The 20,715-nt window shown below is 30.6% G+C and overlaps 3 protein-coding genes across 9 annotated transcripts; 1 reads left to right on the forward strand and 2 right to left on the reverse strand.

Annotated features, from left to right (window-relative positions):
• Positions 1-460: 460 nt before the first annotated feature.
• Positions 461-12,162, reverse strand: LOC108752711 (protein aubergine-like). 5 transcript variants are annotated; one of them, XM_018493752.1, is made up of 12 exons: positions 10,940-11,012; positions 8,768-8,911; positions 8,029-8,202; positions 6,209-6,311; positions 5,679-5,843; positions 5,136-5,344; positions 4,831-5,016; positions 4,584-4,754; positions 3,956-4,235; positions 3,428-3,780; positions 1,597-2,005; positions 461-1,104 (listed from the first exon to the last, which is right to left on the reverse strand). In XM_018493752.1, the coding sequence occupies exons 3-12, from the start codon at positions 8,194-8,196 to the stop codon at positions 461-463; spliced, it is 2,688 nt and encodes an 895-aa protein (XP_018349254.1). In that variant the 5' UTR covers positions 8,197-8,202; positions 8,768-8,911; positions 10,940-11,012. The 5 variants fall into 5 exon arrangements, with proteins under 5 accessions (XP_018349254.1, XP_018349260.1, XP_018349267.1 ...); XM_018493758.1 differs by lacking the exon at positions 10,940-11,012 and adding an exon at positions 8,607-8,688 and having other exon boundaries at positions 8,768-8,979; XM_018493765.1 differs by lacking the exons at positions 8,768-8,911; positions 10,940-11,012 and adding an exon at positions 12,066-12,162.
• A 533-nt stretch (positions 12,163-12,695) lies between these two features.
• On the forward strand, positions 12,696-17,258 carry LOC108752302 (ankyrin repeat and LEM domain-containing protein 2). 2 transcript variants are annotated; one of them, XM_018493044.1, is made up of 10 exons: positions 12,696-13,175; positions 13,342-13,661; positions 13,989-14,300; positions 14,403-14,555; positions 14,667-14,881; positions 15,853-16,003; positions 16,077-16,242; positions 16,514-16,619; positions 16,690-16,818; positions 16,946-17,258. In XM_018493044.1, exons 1-10 carry the CDS (start codon positions 12,995-12,997, stop codon positions 16,986-16,988), a joined length of 1,776 nt encoding a protein of 591 aa, XP_018348546.1. In that variant the 5' UTR covers positions 12,696-12,994; the 3' UTR covers positions 16,989-17,258. The 2 variants fall into 2 exon arrangements, with proteins under 2 accessions (XP_018348546.1, XP_018348555.1); XM_018493053.1 differs by lacking the exons at positions 16,690-16,818; positions 16,946-17,258 and adding an exon at positions 16,332-16,413 and having other exon boundaries at positions 16,514-16,589.
• A 478-nt stretch (positions 17,259-17,736) lies between these two features.
• Positions 17,737-20,683, reverse strand: LOC108752317 (clathrin light chain). 2 transcript variants are annotated; one of them, XM_018493080.1, is made up of 7 exons: positions 20,560-20,683; positions 20,241-20,391; positions 19,820-19,939; positions 19,424-19,510; positions 19,247-19,358; positions 18,854-18,865; positions 17,737-18,046 (listed from the first exon to the last, which is right to left on the reverse strand). In XM_018493080.1, the coding sequence occupies exons 2-7, from the start codon at positions 20,386-20,388 to the stop codon at positions 17,866-17,868; spliced, it is 660 nt and encodes a 219-aa protein (XP_018348582.1). In that variant the 5' UTR covers positions 20,389-20,391; positions 20,560-20,683; the 3' UTR covers positions 17,737-17,865. The 2 variants fall into 2 exon arrangements, with proteins under 2 accessions (XP_018348582.1, XP_018348592.1); XM_018493090.1 differs by lacking the exon at positions 18,854-18,865 and having other exon boundaries at positions 20,560-20,679.
• Between the last annotated feature and the right edge of the window lie 32 nt (positions 20,684-20,715).

A 20,715-nucleotide genomic window follows, 5' to 3' on the forward strand; every position in this document is an offset into this window, starting at 1 on the left:
TTTATGAAGTATTACTTCATAGCAATGTTATTTTTAAAAGTAATAAAAGTACAAATATGCCATTTGGTTTTTTCTTTTAGTATTCCAACCTCTCTAAGAATTTTAAGTACCATAAAAATAAAACTTCGCTCCTGTAAGAAACCGGCCTGAAATATAATACTGATAAAAGTTAGAAGATAAATCGCGAATTATCTGTGTCAATATCTATTGTTGAATACTAATGTTTCATAAACGATGCAGTTCACTTCATTAGAACGAGGAACAGCCTAGTACTGGTTCATTCATGTACATTTACAAAATATTAGTATTCCAGGAATGAAATAGAATAGAGATAACCCGCGAAATACATAGCTTCTACTAGGAAGTATCCGTGAGTAAGAGATCATTCGTACAAACTAAAAAAAAAAATTAAAAAAAAAAAGATAAAATGATGTAATATTAATATTATAAAAAAGTAGGATTATAAAAAATATAATGTGTTTTGTAACTGCGTATCCGGCTCCCGGTGAATGAATTTACTCACCAGGAACGCTAATTTGTGAGCATAGTGGCAAGGTGCCGGTACTCTAACGGTATTTGAACAATTGTAATACATATGCGTCAGCTTGTATGTAAGACGTTGTATCTTGTCGGGATCCATACCTAAAGTATCGTAAACAACACTATACGCAGTGGGTGTTACTGTTCCCTGCCGCACCTTCTGCGACACGATAAAGAAATCGTATTTGATTGGACTTGTGATTACATCGTCGACTATTGTGCCCGGTTCCGGATTATCGTTGTTCTCAAAGAAACGTGTATTCAATCGCTTTGTGACTATTATGAAAGCCATTCTATATCTATCTGGACTACCGTACAATCCGTCAAGTTTCTTTTTAATCTGTGTAACCTCACGATCCATTACCTGGGGAATTTGACCCTCACCGACGCCGTCGCGATAAATCACAATGCGCCCCGGTAGAGTTTTGTTTAGCGCGTAGTACGCTTGTGCAGACTTGCAAATGTTGTCAGAAAGGTCATTCGATAATTCCTCACCGGATACATGCACATTTACCGCGCTGAAGTATTGTGTCATACGCCTATTCAGAGTCGCTATTGTAGCACCTGCAACAGTAAATTCAATATTAATGATGTGCATAGATACGTAGAAGTAATAACTGAAGAATTATTTTTTACTTTTGAATGTAAAAGATAAAATGTTGCAAAGTATCTTTATTTTTATATTTATATTCTTATTCTTATAGAACAATTGATAACGAGATTAAGAGAACTTAATGCAATAAATTTTAAAACGCATTTATTAAAATATATATTGATTAAATATTAAATTTTTATTTTAATCAATAATATTTTATTATCTGTATCTTATACATGTAAAGAAAGATCGCATTTTCTTAATCAGTTCTTTCTATATAAATTTTGTTTCGAATAAAATTAATCCAAGAAAAGTCAAGAAATCATAAGGTTAAAACATGATAATAAAAATCGACAATTAATTAAAATTTTTTACGATTCTATTTAAGAAACTATGAAATTACAGGTTGCAATTTCGACATCTTTTGTGTAAAAAAAAAACTTTGAAAATTTTATACTCACCGAAATCTTTGTTCTTCATTGTTGTATCATGGCAAACATCGAACCCGATCATCATTAGCCCTTCCAACGGAATATCTACATACCACGGTGCCCCACCCAATTTACAACTCATCTGTATTGCTATTTTTGTGGCAATAGACTTAATGTTTTTGTGCGTCATTGTTCTTGTCAAGCAAATCTGTGATGGGACAGGTCGGTCAACGCAGCATTTTTTCTTGATCGCAGAGTAGCGATCGCTGCGATTGTTTGATACCGCGCAAAATACCAACTGTGGTATTTGTCTGCTGAGAATTTGTTCCAGTCTTTCGTTATATGTGCCTGGTCTATCATCACGGATATATTCGGATCTTGGTTTATCAATTTGAAACTGTATGCCTGCCGCTACTTTTAATAAAGTTGAAATAAAACTCTGAAATAAGATATCAATTAAAATAAAAATTCAAGATTTAATCAATATTTTAATACATGTTTGAAATATCGAAAATATATATAATATTGAAAACATAATAATTAATTTACACAAGATTTTAAAATTCCTTTTATGTATTTGTAATAATAATAACAGATAATTTAAGATAGATTAAAGAGATAGATATTTAATAAAGATTTAAGCAATGTGTAAAAGCAGAAATATATCAATAAAATACAATTTAAAATACAATTCTTATAAAAATATAAAGATACTTTGAAGAGAATTTTTTTTATCTTTTACATTAAAAAATAAAAGATAATTCTATTATTTTTTCCACATATACATACATGTACCAATGACATGTATATAGTTATGTAATATAATTATATGTGGTATGCTACATTCTTATAAAATACACAGTAAAAAAAGTATTCGTACAGGACAAACATCTGTTTAAAACAATCTTATTTTTATAATATAAATATTAATTAGTAATTTATCAACAAAGAATAAAGAAAATACACAGTTGCTTTTCAAAGAAGTTATGTAATGTGCAACTACTCTTTTTTTGAAAAGCAACTATGCGTTTTCTTTACAGTAATTAATTCATCTTATTATGTTCTGTATAGAGAAGTATTTTTTTTTAATAAAGTTTGAGAGATATTTTATATCAAAATGTACCAGATGAAGTATATAACATATGTACTACATGAAGTATATAAAATATCACTAATTAATGAATTTCTTGATAAAGCACGATCTACGTCAGACGTGGAACGCAGATTAAACGCAGTTGGGTAAACTTCAACTTTCGCCTCCTAGGTCCTATGTATTGTAACTACATTTCACTTGCGACCTGCATTCTGTTTGCAATATAGATCGAACTTAACTCTAAACTTTGCAGAATTATTAAAGGATTGTGTACAAAAATCATATAAAGTTCTTGATCTTTTCAGCTAAATTTCTTGCACAGTTCATCCCTTTTCTTTTTTTTCTTCATTTTGGAGCAAAAAGAGAAAAGACAGTACAAGAAATTAAACTAAAAAGAACAGATTTATAAAAAATAAGATCCTCTTATATAAGCTTCTATAGATAACATCTTATATAAATAAACTCCTTTTTTCTTTTTCATTCAGCTTTTTTTTCATTTTTTTTAGAATACATTGTCCTGGAATCCGGTCGGATATCCGGAAAATATCAGATATCCGACTCAAAAAATTGCTTTTCCAGATATCTGATGTTCTTTTCTGATATCCGGTATTCAGTAATTTGATAGTCTGGTGCATCACTAATATATATTATACACATATGTATTCATGTTCTAAGTACATACATATATATATAAATTTATCTATATATATTTATCTATATATTTATATTTAGTGATCGTAACAGTATTTAACAAAAGATCTGCAATACCTGTTCGAGAGATCTATCCCTTTCCGAAATTAAAAAGACCCACTCTTTCAATCTTGGAGAAATTACACATTTTTTGTTCATCATTGCTCTCGTCCAATCACCTTGTTCGGCATTGGCAGTGACGTCCCCGCCGAAATAAATTTTCTCATTAAGTAATTGCCGCGCAGGAATTTGAAGCAGCTTGTTATCTAGCTGTAAATTCCATTCGGATAATTCTTGCATGATAGTATGATCTTCACAAAGCCGTTTATTAAATCTTAATAATTTCTCCATACGCTTTCCAGGTTGAAGACGTGTTTCAATAGCCAAACTTGACATGAGTCTGAAATTTTCTCTCATGGAATCAGTCAAACCTGTAAATAAACAACAGCATCACATTCGGAATAATAGATAAATATACTTCACATAAATTTATAGTAACACAGAAAACGATTCTTTGCCATTAAAATCGAAAACGAAGTATAATTAAAAAAATAATGAAAAAATAATAAATGGAAGTTAAATCAATAAAACATCAATATAACATACCTGTTGCACGACATAATTCAGGAACTAAATAAACACACTCTCCCTCTCCAGCTTGTCGATCCTTCGTTTTGGATCTCGTCACCAGCATTGGATGTCCAGAATTTCGAATCTTAATACCATATTTTTTTCTATAATAATCTATATATGTTATACTTTCGCCGTTTTTCAAAGGAAATGAACTGCTAGGAGAAGCCGAGAAATCTATGTCCTCAATGCGGTATGTATTGTTATTATAATCGGTAAGAACTATAGTGCCGATTACAGCATTACAGAAATTTTCCTGCAGGATACATATACACATATATATTTATTTATTTTCGCAATGCAATAAAAAAAATATAAAAGTATTATTATGATACAAATAATTAAAATAAAATAAAAAACCAAAATAGAATAGATAATTTCATTTAAAGGTCCTATTCCTCACTACATAAGAATACATTATAATTATATAATGTAAGAAAGAAACTCACATGATTTCTCGCTTGTAATTCAAGTATAATTCAAGTATAGTTACAATGAGGAAACTATAACAATGTAACAAACTTTAATTTTCACGAAAAAAAGTTATTTTTATAGAAGAATTCTAGCTAAAATTTAAAAAGTTTTAAGACAAAGTGTAACTTACTCTGAATCTACCACGGTCTTCTCGATACAAGTTATTCAGGATATCTCCCAAAGTTTCCAATCTCATAACCTTATTCGATATCTCGACACACATTAAAATATCTCGTTCATGTTGACGAATAGATGATATATATCCTGGCCACAATTCTAATTTGTGTTCCGGCAAAATAATCTACATTAACACGATAGAATAATTATTTCTTCAGTGTTTTCTCTGAACACAACAGTGCATTTGTGAATGTACTTACTTTACTCTCAGGATCAAAATAATGGCGACCGACCAATTTTAGCTCTAAAACTTCGTAACATTTTCTCACAAGTATGTTAAAAAATTGAATGTAATGAGGATCTCCTACTAACATATCACCAACAAGACGAACAGTAATTGTTATATGTTGTTCATCTGATTGTCGCGTTGAAGTAAATACCATTTGCTAAAAAATATTTCTTAAGATTAAAAATATTTTTTAAGATTATATTTAAGCACTTGAAAGATACATAAACGACATTTATGAGAGATAAATACTGTATTATCTATGCCTTTGCTACTTACATCAGATAATCGACGGCTTGTATACATTACAGTGCCATCAAAGATATATGCACCGATTTTCTTTTGATGTACTTTAAGTAAAGCTTTACGCACAATTGTGCGATCTTCTTCAGGCGAAAAATCAACACGATATTGATAAAGAGCCCAATCAGTCGCTTTAAGTACTTTAAAGTAATTTACTTTTATTACTTTGTGAGTGCCAGATGTGCCTGAAAATTAGAGTATGTACAAAAATGTAATTTTCGTAAAATAAAACAAAAATTTTGTATGTTAATATTGATATCAAATTCAGAACATTCGAAAATAGACATTAAAAAATAATAAAAAAATGAAAAATAAGAGTTAATCACAAGCTGGTTGTTATGTATAATAACATTTTTATTCGATATAACAATATAATAAATATTTCAACCTTCGAAACAAATATACGTTTGTTTTATTTCTACTTAGGTTTATCTGTGTTAATTTAAGAGATAAAAAGGCGTAATCACTTATATGGAGACATTCTGTGTATACATTATTATATTATGTATTATTGCTTACCTCTCTTATTCTCTACATGATTCGGTTTTGTGACAAAAATATCTGCAGGTAAGATTCTTTTGCCACGAGCTGCTCCTCTACCAGATGCCACAATAGCTACAGGACCAGCTGCAGCATCAGCTACAGCACCAGCGCCAGCAGCACCAGCATCTCCACTACCACCAGCTACATAAAAAATTCATTCTTCATTTAATATCGAAGAAAGAACATGTCTACGACATAAATTTCTAAAATATTTCGATTATAAAAATATATATAATCGTAAACATCTAAAATTGTGTTATACAAAAAATATACTTATTTCATTTACGTATCATAAAAAATGTATGTACCAATGTCTTTTTATTACAGAAGAAAGAATCTAAATAAAAATCTTATGTGTATATACAATTATTACACAATTTTATTATTAATTTTACGTCTAAAAAAAATTTTATTGAAATAATGAAAAATAAAATAAAATAAATTTCAACGTATTATGTTTACACTGTATAGAATAAACTTAAAAATCATAAAATAAAATAATGTACCAGTAGGTTGAATACTAAGTTTCTCCAGACCTCTGCCTATTTGTGCAATTGTTGCACTGTCACCTTTTTCACCAATACGTTGTATTAGACCGCGTCCAGTACTCTGACAAAAAAAATTTTGATTTATTTAAAAATTGACGACTGTGTTTAATTTTTGGCTTTCGACTTTTTATTTACAATTAATAGCTTATTCTAGAAGACCCATAAAGGGAGATTCTACTTTGCAAGGTCAAAAAATTGATTTTTAAAATATTTTTTTGCATCTCTGAAGTGTAGAATATGCCTGTAAAAGGATTTTGCAATATTCAAAACAATCATAACAATTATGACTTGTTAAACTGAATTTTGCATCGGTCGAAAATTAAGTGAGCTTAACGGTATTACGCGCAAAAAGAGCAAGGCTCAAAAGAAGAGCTCAAATGCAGCAAAATTTGTTCTTTGAACAGAGGCAAAATTGACATGATTGATGAACCAAGAATCGCTGATTAAATGTAAGTTGCAAAATATCATAGTTAACTAAAATCATTATAAAATAAAACTTTATTTTTTCGCAATCATTTTTTCGAATTCATGTTTTTTAAACTTGCAGAAAATGTACAGCTTCAATCAATTATCAAAGATTAATTTAATGTTTTTTCCTACGAAAAAAATAGACAATTTTTATGAGGTCATGAACTTAGAAATGTTATAAATTTCAAAATAACTATTTCTATGAACAAGTCAAAAATGAAAAAAAGTTCGTAAAAATTGACAATTTCAAATAATTGCTATTCTATACATTTTTAAATTTTTTAAATGGAATGAAGTTCATGGCCCCACAAATTTAATATATTTTAATAATTTCATTGATTTTTTTGTCTCAGATGAACTGTCGACAGCCAGAATTTTTTGCCAATAATTGGCCATGTACGCGCGTTGATGCATCCCTATATGCTACAGCCATTTATATTTATAAAAAAAAAAATTGTACGCTGAAATATGTAAAACATTATTTGGTATCTACTTCCTTTCCTTATAAAAAATTAATAAAAAGTACATAAATTTGGAACCTCTAGAGTAGAACGTCTTCTTAAAAAATAAGTCTTCTTAAAAATTATTATTATAATAGTTATTATCAGTTGTATATATACATTACCAACAAAATTAAGAGATTACCTATTTTGCCTCCAAAAATAACAAACTGTTTTGTAATTTTTTTTATATAAAGAGACTTTTGTTTACAAACTGCACTTAAATGATAAAAATTAAATAATTTACACGTTATCATTCATTTAATATTTTTAAGAAATGTTAATTAAAAACATTAATGCAATTTACATCTTTCGTATTTGAAGCAACAACTTTGGGTAAAACATTTGCTTAATTCTATTGTAGCAGATCCGTCACGCATTTTGTGGAGATTTCACGATCAGATTTATGTTTCTTCATATATCATGTATAATACATGATATAGGTGCACTGTAAAGAGGAAATTTAGATGTTTCTATTTGTTTTTTTTATTTTAATATAGTGCTATTCCGTGAATAAAATAAAAAGATATTTTTTCTTCAATGTTGAATAATTTGGTAAAAAAAAGTCATACAACATTCAACAAATACGCAAATTGAAAATAAATTAATTTTTTCAAGAACTGTATACTGCTTTTGTGATTTTCAGCGAGTAGTTGTCAAAATTTTCAAAAAATGCAATTTTTTTCTTTAACGCTTTGACACTTTATATCTTTGAAACATTATGATCATATGAAATTTTCGTCTTAAATTTATATGAGAAATCACTGCTTAAAATCTTTTACAGTACTTAGTATCTGTTCTGTATATTACCGACTGTGCAGGTTGTCCTGGTCTGCGAACAGCTCCAGTGCTCGCAGATGCCTGGGCATGTGGAAGTTGCTGCTGTTGCTGCTGTTCCTGCTGATGCGTAGAACTGGTCTGCTTTTGTGTTGCCCGTCCAAGGCTTGCTCTTCCTCTTCCTCCTCCTCGTTGAGACATTTTTATCTAAATAATTGAAATGTTGAAAATTAATATGATCGACAGGAAGAGAAAATAGAACAAAGACGTATAATCTCTAAAAATAATTAAGAATAGAAGTTCAACAAAAAATTTAAAGGTTAAAAAATGTTTTAAAAAATAATGTTTATGTTAAATATATATCTATTAAGATCGACATAATGCATAATATCGTTATACACACGTACTGCGTTCCATTCATTGCAGGTAATAAAAATCTATAATATATTTGAACTATAAATTTTTAGTGATAACAATGGAACGCAGTCGTAACGTGCCCGGATATTTTCAGACTCAAAGTGGGACAACTTTATGTTTGGAAAGAGAATATGTGAGGCTGTAAAGATAATTACAATAATAATTTTTTGAAAAAATAATACAATTATTCTCACAGTTTGATATCCATATTTGACAAGATAGCTATGGCGGGACAATCCGAGAGCAGGACATCTAGTCACATTTTATATGTATGTTCTACATGATACATGTACATATATATAATGTTTATATACGTATATATTTGAAATTAAATAATATATTATAATAATTTTACCAAGTTATATTGAACGTTGAATATCGCTTTTAATTTTCGGATTATAACATCAGCAATTTCGATTCTTTTTGGCAGTGTTCTGAAATATTCTGGATGAAGCTGTATAGGAGCTTCTTCGATTTTGATCGGCCCGGGATCGAGTAGCTAATAATATGAGAAATTTCGTTTGAAGAGAGAGGGAATTATGATACTAATGGACAACAGATTCCTACCCGAGTGCCAACCAGATGTCACTCCATTCTTGTTCAGTAAACAAGGATGATGTAACACCCAGGAAACTCAGGTAGAAATCCAAACACATCCTTGATTGGTAGGAATTTTCTGGTCTCTTCTCCTAAAGCTAATTAATCTATTTTTTCTCCAACCCAAATTCTGAAGTGTATGTACATACGTTGCAATAAGTTAAAGGACTATGGCACAAAATAAAATTAATTAAATTTTATTAGATTTCCGTGTGTTCTGTCTCGCCTGTTTTGATATTACATAGAGCACAAAAAACTTAAGATTACATAATTTCGGATAGGTTGAAATCGTGTTATTTCTATCGCTATTCCCTCGCATTGCATCCGAGGCTTTACAACTTTATCACTACTACTACTGCTCATTATAGACGATGCTTGAAGTCCATTCTACAATTATGTAAGCGTAGTTGTGATTGTAGTTGTAAGAATATTTAACTAATCAGTCAAATATGAATAAAATACGCGACTGTCGCTAATCAATTCTTACTACACCATTTAACAACCATGTTTACGAAATTATAGAATGGGCTTTAGACAGATATAATTTGTTTCACTGTAAATTATTGCATTAATTCAGAACTAGTTCAAAATTCTTCGAAAAAGAACAGACCTAGAATTACTATGTTTCGATGATTTCAACGCTTCCATCCTTGTTTTATGTCTAATGAACAATAAAGATCAAATGATAATCATATAAGGGTGCTATTAGGACACGTTCGGAAAAGCAGTAGCCAATCAAAACTTGCGCTGGTAGTCGACAATTTCGGCTTTTTGTACTATTTACTACCAACGCGAGCTCTGACTACTTCTTTTCCGCTTTCTGTTTTTCCGTCAAGGAATAAACGCGCCCTTACTTGAAGCGCAGAAATGCAGAAATGCGGAAGACAAAATTAATTAAACTTTACTAGATTTCCGCGTGTTCTGTTCTCCTAATATTACATGGAGCACAATTTGAGCGGAAAAATAGAACGGGGAATTAGAAATTTTTAACGATATTTATTGATTAAAATGCTTGTATTCAATACATAAGCTAAAAAGTTAAGCATATTAATAAAAATTGCAATAAATTAAGTGAATACAATTTTTTAAAATGAATACAAAAGTGTATTTGTCAGGATAGAACAGATACATTTACAGCAGAACGGAATAGCGATTAATCCTAACTCTGCAGTCATTACCCTGCTTTTTTTCTGTTTGTGATTAATCTCGCTGTTTCGTTCCGCTGTAAATTTCCACTTGTGGGACGCCAATCTCACTATATCGTTCTGCTTTTGCGCAAAAATTATCCTCCATGTAATATTAAATCAAAATCATGCATATACCTAGCGAACAAACAGTAAACAAACTTTGTTATTCATTACATAAATAATTGTTATTAAAAGTGTATATAATAAAAGTGTAATTGCTATGTGCAAATAAACATCGAATCTAATTGAATGCTTAGTATTCGGGCGATTAAAAGTAAACTCAAACACGAATGTCCGAACATGTTCGTTTGCTAGGTATACGATTGGTCGCGCTGTTCTGTTCTGTTGTAAATTTCCACTTTATGGATGCCAGTCTGAAAAATACACTTTTGTATACATTTAAAAAAAATTGTATTCACTCTTAATTTATTGCAATTTTTTTCCAGCATGCTAACTGGCTGCAAGACAGAGAGATTGTCCAATCTATAGCCAATCAACAGGCTAGAAAAATTTGTCGTACAACACAATAAACAAATAATTATTGATCTGTTTTCTGTTTCTGCACTAGAACCCTCTTTCTCTTATAGAGTAAAGTCTCTAACCCCTCACAGAGATTATGACAGGATCTAAGATCCAAATCCGTTGTATGGTTTTCGACTGTAATCCTTTTTTTTTACTGGAGAGCCAAACAGAGGAATAATAACAACTCTCTTTCTCGTTTTTAACAAATATCAAACATATACCTCAGTTTAAAGTTCCAAAAGAGGTTCAGCCACAGAAAACGAAACTTATATAATATTAGCCTTAAGGTCACACGACACAGCAAATTTCGTTACAACAGAGATTATCCGAGAATCGCTTCCAACAAGTTCGGACATGTATCACATAAACAGATCACACAATGATCGATGACATAAGAGCAGGCAGTCAAAAAATGACGACTCAAGCAAGAAAGGCTTTACAATTGTAGGTCACATTGTAAAATTCCAATAAAAGGATAGATAAAATTTTACAAAGAATATATTTAAAAAAAAATTACGTAAAATAGGGGGAACAAGATTTTGGAGATCTAGAATCTTCAAAGCCCGTAAGTTAGATATTGGAGATCGAGGGAAAACTGAGGAATAAAAATTAAAATTCAATCATAATCAATAATTAATTTTGACCTATTTCGTTCTGAATAAATGACTAATCTCCAATTCACAATTTTCAATTTCTAACATGTACGATCTGATAAGTTTTACAAAATTAAAATTTATTATGAAAATTACATACTTTATCAAACCATCGTTCATTTATCGTTGCTATGCAACGTATTAAACAGAAGTCAGACACTTTTTAACAAAGATCGCCTGGCGGCGCCGGGCATTCCCCGCTCATTTTTTTGTAACTATAAAAATTTCCAGTCGTCTTTCCGAGACGGTAGAAACGTCTCTGATGCTCTACTCGAAATTATTATAATTCTCAAATGCCATACTTGTTTCACATTACACTTTTCTTAGATAACATCCGCTATTTCTTCGTGTAACACAAATAACGCGCGCTTAAATATACGAATATTTGTTCTTAGCGTGTCAGTCGTGATTTGTTTGGAAATTTTCTTGTATTCTTTTAGGTCCTACGATAGAAGTAGCGGCTCCTTCGCCTTGTCGTTTTACTCGGATAAACTACATAACAAGATCGAGCGAAAATTAAACATGCTTGCATTATTTAACTCGATACTAGAAGACCCGGTACTTACAAAACGATATAATCTCCGTTACGAATACCTGGTCCTATTACGTCGAATTAAGTCGTACCAAGGATGATCTAATTCGACGCACAAACATACAAATCGTTGTACAAAATAAAGCGAAATGGATCTCTTACCTGTTGATAGCTTCCTCTTTTTTTAACGCTCTCTTTCGTACAACCTTCTCGAACGTGTCTCCAGAATCAGAAACCTCAAATCACCATGTTACCACCTACAACGTCCAAGAACAAATATACTGGCGAACATCACTCCGAAAACTGAGAAGGGCGTGTTTTGCTACGATAAAGATTTGATTGGTAAGACCTAACAGTCATGTGACGTAATAGCCAATGAGCGCGACGCTGCGTAACACGTGACTTTTGAAAATATGGTCTTACCCACGCGAAAAGCTTTCAGGCCGATTTTTTTTTCAGAATTCGGGACACAGCGATGTTACGGCAATAAGCCCAGACTTATCGACTACGGTACGCGAGAAAATAAAGCAAGAAAGACGGCCTAAGCCGATAATTCGACGATAATGTTTGTCGAAGTAATATCTCAAGCGGCCAATAGGAATGCTTGGCTTAAAAGAATGCGTTCATTTGACGCAACATTTTCGTTACAAAAATCCCTAGAAGTAAAGTTCGTTTTCCTAGGGAAAAAAGTTACATAATGCCTCGAAAAGGACTCGAACATCGATTCATCGATTATTTGTATTCGTCCCCGACGTTGACGTCGTTGTTCAACCATCGTTCGACTTCTAAATAGCAAAGACGTCTGTTACATCTCGTATGTATATACATACGTATCTTGTTTTTCGTTAAATCGCGGAAGCTGTTGTCTTCAGGAAAAGATTACTGCTGCAGTGTGATTTTTCCTTGTAGTTTTTCTCACGAAGAAATTGCTGTAGTTTTAACGAATTGAATGAAGAGCTGTCGCTATATATATATATATATATATATAGTTGACCGCCTATTCCGACACTTTGTTTTGCGGCAAATGTCATCCCTGATGAACATGTGATGATGTGATCGGTGTAGGAAGTGCCGAGATAATCAGATTTACCATGATACCAACGTCTCGCGAGTCCATCGTTAATCTACTAAATGTCAAAGAGAATCCTGAGGACGAGGCGAATACGACGAACGAGGGCGAGAACGTGTGCGACTTTCAACCTAACCTGCCGGTTGAGACGTATCATGCCGTGTACATTCCATTGGAATACAAAGACCAATCGGATGGAGAAGGTAATTAACGCCGAGTCACTAATTATTTTTGTAGATTATTAAATAGACACATTGCGCACAGGTCTGCTTTTAATCGTGCCAATTTTATTAAGAAAGAGAATGCAGTGGTGAAATCGTAGGACTAAATAATTATTACTATTATTAATATTATGATTCCTTCTTACAGAAACTCTTCATGTTTATCTCAAAATGCAGGATGCTTTAAAAGTGATAAACAGGTATAAAAAAGGCCGTTTGAAAAGTTTTAAGAATCATTCTGATGCTGTAGCATATGCAACAACTGGATACAAACAATCTTCTTCCAATCAACCTGTGACAGCTACTGTAGCACAAGAACAATCCAATAATTTTAGAGCACCAAGCACCCAGGATTTAATAGCTTTTAAATGGTTAATTGAGAATGGGGATGTAAAGGCTGTGAAGAATATTGTATGGGAAAATCCAAGATATCTAATTAGTAGCGGGGATACGCCTGCTCTTTTGCAGGTAAATATGTAACTTACAACCAAATTTCTTTATATTTTACTATCTTATTTTTTTATCCTAATGTTTAAATATCAAGAGTGTAAATACTTTTATTTGTATATGCAAATAGATACAGAATTATATTTTTACATGTAATCAATATTTCTGTTGATTTTCATTGTTATTGTGTCATTATTAAATCAATAAAATTCTAATATAAAATTATACAATAAATATATTTACCACACAAAATGAAATTATAATTTCATATTAGAATTAATGCATAGAATTATGTAACAAACATATATATATATTTTTTTTTAATATAGAAAACACTTATATTTTTAGATGGGCTCTCGATATAATGCTTTACATATAGCAGCGAAAAAAGGTAAACCAAAAATGTGCGAATTCTTATTAAATACCGTCGGGGATCCCAAATTTATGCAACGGCATTATGGGGAAGATAAATGTAAAACATACCTGAATCTTGAACAGATTATGCAGGATTTATATTTAAATACACCAGACAAAGGACTCAATGAGACCCCATTACATTTTGCTGTTAAATTTGGCTTTAAAGATGTCGTTCGGGTTCTTGTTTCCTACTCCCAATGTATTAAAACCTTGAAAAATAAGTATGAACAGATGCCTATAGATGTACGTTTCAAATAAATTCTTTATTTAGTGTTATAATTCGCATCTTTGCAAAATTAAGATATCGTTCTCGGAGACATCTTATATATAAGCTCCTGATTATAGATAATATGCAATAGAAAACGTGAGGAAGATGAAGCTCTAAAGCGCGAGATACGTATGTTGCTAGAAGATCAATTCTATGTACCTGTATTAAGAACAGAAGGTAATGCATGTCCACCTATCATCGGAGAACCGTTTTCGCCAAATAATCCGCTTGTAAGTATACATTTGCATGAGCAAAATCTTGGAAAAAAACACGGATATATTATATTAGTCGTGTAAAGAATAGAACTCTTTTGTTATTTTTATTGTTTTTACTATTTTCAGAATTTGAACAAAGATCCTATCAGTCCTCATGTAGAAGTAAGAGCATTTGCCGGTCCAATGACTAAAACACAGGCAGCAGAATTTCGAAAAAAGTGGAAAACGCCACCACGTGTTACTCCTAAAAAGGGACAAGGCGACGCACCTGGTATTATGAATAGTCCTAGTATAGTTCTAAGGTTGCAAGATACAGAAAAAGGATTGGAACGTGTTGGAAGGTATGTATACATTATAAATCTAAAATTTATTATTTAAAATTTAATTACGTAAAATTTATTACTACATATTAACTGATAATATTAATATATTTGCAATGTATATATGTGTGTGTTAGATATTTTCAGAAAATATTCAGAAAATTGCAATTGTTACAATTAAGATAATTTATTCTTATTATGTTGCTCAATGTAGGTCATAAAAATCAGTAGATAAATAAATGATAATTTCATATTATCTTTTATTATACCTTATTTATTAAAATAAAAGTAGAAAAAAATAATTTGGTTTCAAAATCTGGTCACAACAATATAAGAATAATTAGGTCATGAGCAAGATTGAGATGTGAATATAAAATGATTTCTTTAATAAATATAAAAGATGTAACGTTTCGACCTTATTTAATTTTTATCAGCCATTGAGATGAACAACTATAATGATGTATAGTATAAGTACATAGTATAAGATATTGATAATTAAGTAGTATTAATAAAATAATATATAGTATAATAATTTTTTGACTATTGGCATTTAAGGTAGATACAATAGATACTTGTAAAACCTGTCAATCTCTAAATCAATCTCTAAATCAGTCTTGTTAATTAATTATATTTTTGATAAACTACTATATCTCTCTATTATTTATAGACTCAATTTTACATATTTAATAATTTAATATTGAATTTAAATATTAAATTATATAATACATTGTAAGAATAATATTTCATTGCTTACTATCCGCATTTAAAATTCTTTGGTTATATTACTTTCAATATTTTTCAAGAAATTGGCCGATGAAGACTACGTAAGGTCGAAACGTTTCATCGTTTATAATATTTTATATTTATTTAAACAATTATTTTATATTTACATCTCGATCTTCTTTGTCTCATTCTTATTATTTTGCTTTACAAATACGAGCGATTCCTTTCCTTTATTAATAATCTGTTTTCTTTTGATATATATTTTCTAGAGATCTTGCTGAAGAATATCAAGTGCTTTGGAAAGAGTATTGGCCATTTTTGAAAGATTTTGTTGATTTTCGGAGCGACGATGGATTAATGAAACTTGAAAGATATTTGGAGGAAAGATTTAAGAATAAGGAACAATTATTTTATTCGATGGTATAAAAATCTGTTCAATAATACGTTTTTAATGTTTACATTAATTAATTCTTTTAATGTTTATATTTTTTAGATAAATCCGATTAATAATGTTTATGCACTAGCAAATTGTGAAGGTGAACCAATAAGTTGCCAACAGACGCCAAAAAAAATAGACGCCAACGACATAGAATACGTTTGTGATAAATTAAAGATGTGCTCATTAACTACTGAAATTGATAATAATGAAGAAGATACAGGTATCACATGTTTAGTTTCTCTATAGAATCTAATTTTTCTAAATCTTATGTCTATATCTTCTTTCTCCTGTGAAATTATGATATCCCAGGACTCAGATATAATGAAAGAAATAAGGAACAAGGAATAACAGATTTCATTCTATCCGTGCATTCCGGTATATTCGGTTTCTGGTAGGTTGAAATCTATTATTCTTTATTTCTTTTATTGTCTGAATCCGTTTTTAATTTTTTTTTATTATAATCCAATTAATGTTAACTGTTTATCTTTCAGATAGTTTAGAATTTTTTACACCTCCATCCTCGCCAGAACTTGTTCAAGACGATTTTGATGATGATATGCAAGATGCAGAAGAAGGTCCTTTAATATTTATCGAAGGGTAAACAAATTTCTTTCATTATTTTTTACACAAAAACGAATATATTTCATATCATTGTTGATGTTTTTAGGTCTTCACCAACGAAATTAGATTATGCTGTTTACACTGCACTTTCATCTACGATTTGTCCTGATACATATCCTTATATTTACCGTTGGCGACATGACATGCAGCTAGCTATGAAACATGATCCTTACAAGTATATAATATTGCACTAAATTTTATTTTATTTTTTTAATGAATTGTACTTTATCGATAAAAGCTATGACATTGTTTGTAATGTCAGTTTCATGTTAATACATAAATCTTTTTTTTCTAATTTACAGATTCAACAAGACATCCCTCAGGAAAAAACTATTTACAAATTAAATATCTATGCTGTTCAATAGATTTACTACTTTTCGCGCATAGGAGACAACATAGTAAGCAAAGTGAGGATGTTGAGATTATTTCACCCGCACAATTTTCTAAGCTCATACTGAAATGTGCTGTGTTTACATATACGATACAGAATACATCTACACTTTGTCCACTATGTCGCCTTCTATGCGCAAACGATGATAAAACTCTCGTTGAACAAAGTGTAATCTCAAGAGTCTGAATCGCCAAATTTTAGATTAACAGTTGGATTGTTTCTTATTCTATATTAACAAAGAAAAAAAACTAATTTACCTGAAGTTAACTAATTGATGTTGACGCAACTCTCTGACCTCAAAAAGTTTTAAACTGTGTTAATGTCGCGTAAAATATATAGCGCTGAGACACTACTGTGTCTCCAGATATGAACCTTTTTTGCACAATATTATTGGATAAGCAAATCTAATATTCGAGGTAAGATAAGAGGATATATTTTGAGATACTTTTACAGAGACTCGTAACTAGAAGCCTTCGTGCTCAAGTTTTTAAAATTAGCATAACTTCTTTTTATTGTTCATTGTCTATAATTATAATAAATACTCATTATTAAAAAATACAATCGCCGATTTCCTCAAGTTTTGTCTCTCCATCATATCTTAAGCAAAAAAAAAATGCATGTTTTTATTCATACTTTATAATGTATTTATTATTAATAACTTTTATTATATATAATAATATTACTTATTTAACAGAACATATGTGAATTTTGCTTTTGTTAATATTGTCGTAATCACGACGTACATTATATCATTTTTTAATCATAGTTTTTCTTGTTTATTGTAATTTATATTCTCAAGATTTAATTGCGACGATAACTTGTTTAATGTAATCAAGCGTTAATGGGAGTGGGCGGTGTCTGTTTTAATTGCAAAATGATCGAACGCATCCGGGAAACGTCCTTGGAAGTGCGGGACGATTTTGGATTGAATTCGCAAAGTTTGGCGATGCGCTCCCACTCAGTGCCTGGTTCAACCTCATCTGCCTCGGCGACAAATTGCTTTTCCGCATTCCTATTCGTGAAGAAATATGCATTAAATCAATGCCAAATCATGCATTGTGTATCAGTTAGTAATGTAAAGAAATGAGAAATTAAGTGATATTTCTATTTCATTAATATATCGTAGAGCCTTGAGAAAAAGATTTAAAAAAAAATTATATTTTGATACTATGTGATACGGACACAAGTGTAACTTGTAGCTATTAAGCTTGATGTAAGAGTTACGCAATCACAATTCTTTATAGTATTCATATTGTGCGTAAGCAAATAATGCTTAATTAATAAGCTTTTCTTTCTTTCGACTTATAGAAATAGTTTTAATACGAAAGGCAATAGAGGCAATTTATCATTAACAGCATTCAAGAAATAAAGTGCATTTAACTTAATCAGTTTATGAGTATTATAAAATATAGATACTCTTTTTGAAAATAACTTATTAAGCAACATCATTTAGTGCAATCTCGAAGTGACTCTAAGAAGCCATATGATATATAGTACGTGTATGAGAGAGAGGGGAAGATAGATAGAAAGGGAGGAGGGAGAGAACTGTAGTTTATACCTGATTTACATTCAATAGGCAATATAGGTTGCATTTAGTTTGGATATTATGAGACTAGGACTGCGTTTGTATTTTGCGCTCACTTGCTGTAAGCTTCTTTCTATCTTTCCATGTAATGAATGAGAAAAATAGAATGAAGCTTACAACGCGTGAGCGCCAAAAGCAGCCCTAGTCTCAGAGTTTGCAAAGCAATTCGTGTTAAATAACACATAAATGTAATGCAATGCATGTTTTCATGCGTATAAAGATATTTTAACTTACTTGGCTGACTCCCTAAGAAGCGAAACGGAAATAACACAATTAAAAACTTAAAAAATCTATACATAGCATAATAATGGACTAATCCATATTATTTGTACTTGACTAATTGTAAGTCAAATGATATAATAACTTAGTCCAACATTAATTATATCTCTTAATAATATTTTACATTTTTAATATATTATCTTTTTAAATGGAAATATTACGTTGTTATTAGGGATACAAGCCTTGTTAAGTATGTTTAATAGATGGTCATAAAATATTCTAATTAGCAATCACAATTTAGTTCAGTTATTTTAATTCAGATAATTTAGTTCAGTTTTTTAGATTGTCAATTTTTTTACGAAATAAAAGTGTACAAGAAGAAAGAAGATAAAAGATTAGTAAAATTACCTGTTAGTAGTCTTCGTTTTATTAATAGCTTCTGCATGATGCCTATACCATTCTTCTAATTCTTTCTTTGCAGCTTCTCTCCATTCCTCTTTCTTTTTCTCTTCTTCTGTATCTAAAAAATTTGCACGCTTATTAATTATACATTCCTAAAATATTTTTACAATAAAATTGCGTTACCTTTTTCTTCAAGACGTGCTTTTTGTTCTTCCCTCCACTTTTTAATCTTTTCAGGTTCCTCCTTAACTGGTGGAGGAGGTGCTGGTTCTATGTATATAAGAATATATAAAAATCATAAAGTTATTGTCTTAGGGTTGGAGGCCATTATTTTGAACGAAACATCTAATAATTACTTTGATTATTGTAAAGCAATAAAAAAGGCAAACCAAGATTACTTATACCTATAGTTCCATAACTTAAAAAGTCGCAATATTTCCTAAACGAAGAATTTGCGAGCAAATTTCCAAAGAAAAATCTTATTTACATATTTCATGTTTTATGATGTATCTGGGTTTTGTGTGTTATAGCCATAACTATTTTTAAGATAAAGATGTTATAAAATAATTAATTTTATACCTGATGCTACCGATACTTGTCCTTCTACAGACTGCCCAATGGTATCTACGATTTCAAAACTGCCTTCAGCGTCACCTCCTGGACCAACTTTCAAATTTCCAAATTTTCCAGATAGCTCATCTATAAAATATTATTTATGTATTATTTATTAAATATTATTTATTATTTATAATTTTTGTATTTGCACCTATATAGCATACTTTATCCGAAAGACATTCTAAGAACATCCTTAAGACTCAGAAGATATAGGGATGTCCTCTGAACATCTTTAGGCCATCCTTTGGAGGTTTATGGTATATAGATGCATATAATATAAATGAATCAGATAGATTCAAATGTATACAATACAAAATAAACAATATGTATCTAAATTATAGAAATATTTTCTACTTATTATTTATACATATAGACATGTGTTTACCTTCAGTTTGACCTGCTGCAGCCAGAGTTACAGCCATCGGTGTAATGTCATCTTCTAAACCAGCTAACTGATCCTGCTCCCTTGCCAAGAACTCTGCAGCTGGATCTACATCAGGTTCGTTGACAAAATTGTCGCCAAATGCATCCATTGTCTGAAAAACATTGAAAGGAAATAAAGTCTCTCATGCAATATATATATATATAAAATCAAACGTCAGCAACATAAAATATTTAAGGTTAACCAAACCTCTTGCTAATCTAAACAGAACTAATTTAACGTTTATTTATCTGAAAAAAACTCTTATTACTTGATTGCTTACTTGGATAGTACTTGGCGTAAATTCTCGTCTGAGAAAAACTATAGAATGTGAAACACGACTTTTCGTTAACAGAGAGAAAAACACCTAATTAACACCTCCAATTTGCTTCCTCCTTACGCCCAGGATCGCTGGTAGGGATGTTCGATCCAAGATCGA

Source organism: Trachymyrmex septentrionalis, unplaced genomic scaffold (genome assembly GCF_001594115.1).
Source record: "Trachymyrmex septentrionalis isolate Tsep2-gDNA-1 unplaced genomic scaffold, Tsep1.0 scaffold112, whole genome shotgun sequence".
Taxonomy (NCBI): domain Eukaryota; kingdom Metazoa; phylum Arthropoda; class Insecta; order Hymenoptera; family Formicidae; genus Trachymyrmex; species Trachymyrmex septentrionalis.

Bases quoted from the DNA above. Each gene is read 5' to 3' on its own strand.
- LOC108752302 (XM_018493044.1), top strand. From the start codon at position 12,995: ATGATACCAACGTCTCGCGAGTCCATCGTTAATCTACTAAATGTCAAA. The intron at 16,004-16,076 runs GTATAAAAATCT...TATATTTTTTAG, and splicing joins AACAATTATTTTATTCGATG to ATAAATCCGATTAATAATGT. The intron at 16,620-16,689 runs GTAAACAAATTT...TGATGTTTTTAG, and splicing joins CCTTTAATATTTATCGAAGG to GTCTTCACCAACGAAATTAG.
- LOC108752711 (XM_018493765.1), bottom strand. From the start codon at position 8,196: ATGTCTCAACGAGGAGGAGGAAGAGGAAGAGCAAGCCTTGGACGGGCA. The intron at 5,844-6,208 runs GTACATTATTTT...TTTTTTATGTAG, and splicing joins ACTTAGTATTCAACCTACTG to CTGGTGGTAGTGGAGATGCT. The intron at 4,236-4,583 runs GTAAGTTACACT...TGTATCCTGCAG, and splicing joins AAGACCGTGGTAGATTCAGA to GAAAATTTCTGTAATGCTGT.
- LOC108752317 (XM_018493080.1), bottom strand. From the start codon at position 20,388: ATGGATGCATTTGGCGACAATTTTGTCAACGAACCTGATGTAGATCCA. The intron at 19,940-20,240 runs GTAAACACATGT...AATATTTTATAG, and splicing joins TGCAGCAGGTCAAACTGAAG to ATGAGCTATCTGGAAAATTT. The intron at 19,511-19,819 runs GTATAAAATTAA...TTATATACATAG, and splicing joins ACAAGTATCGGTAGCATCAG to AACCAGCACCTCCTCCACCA.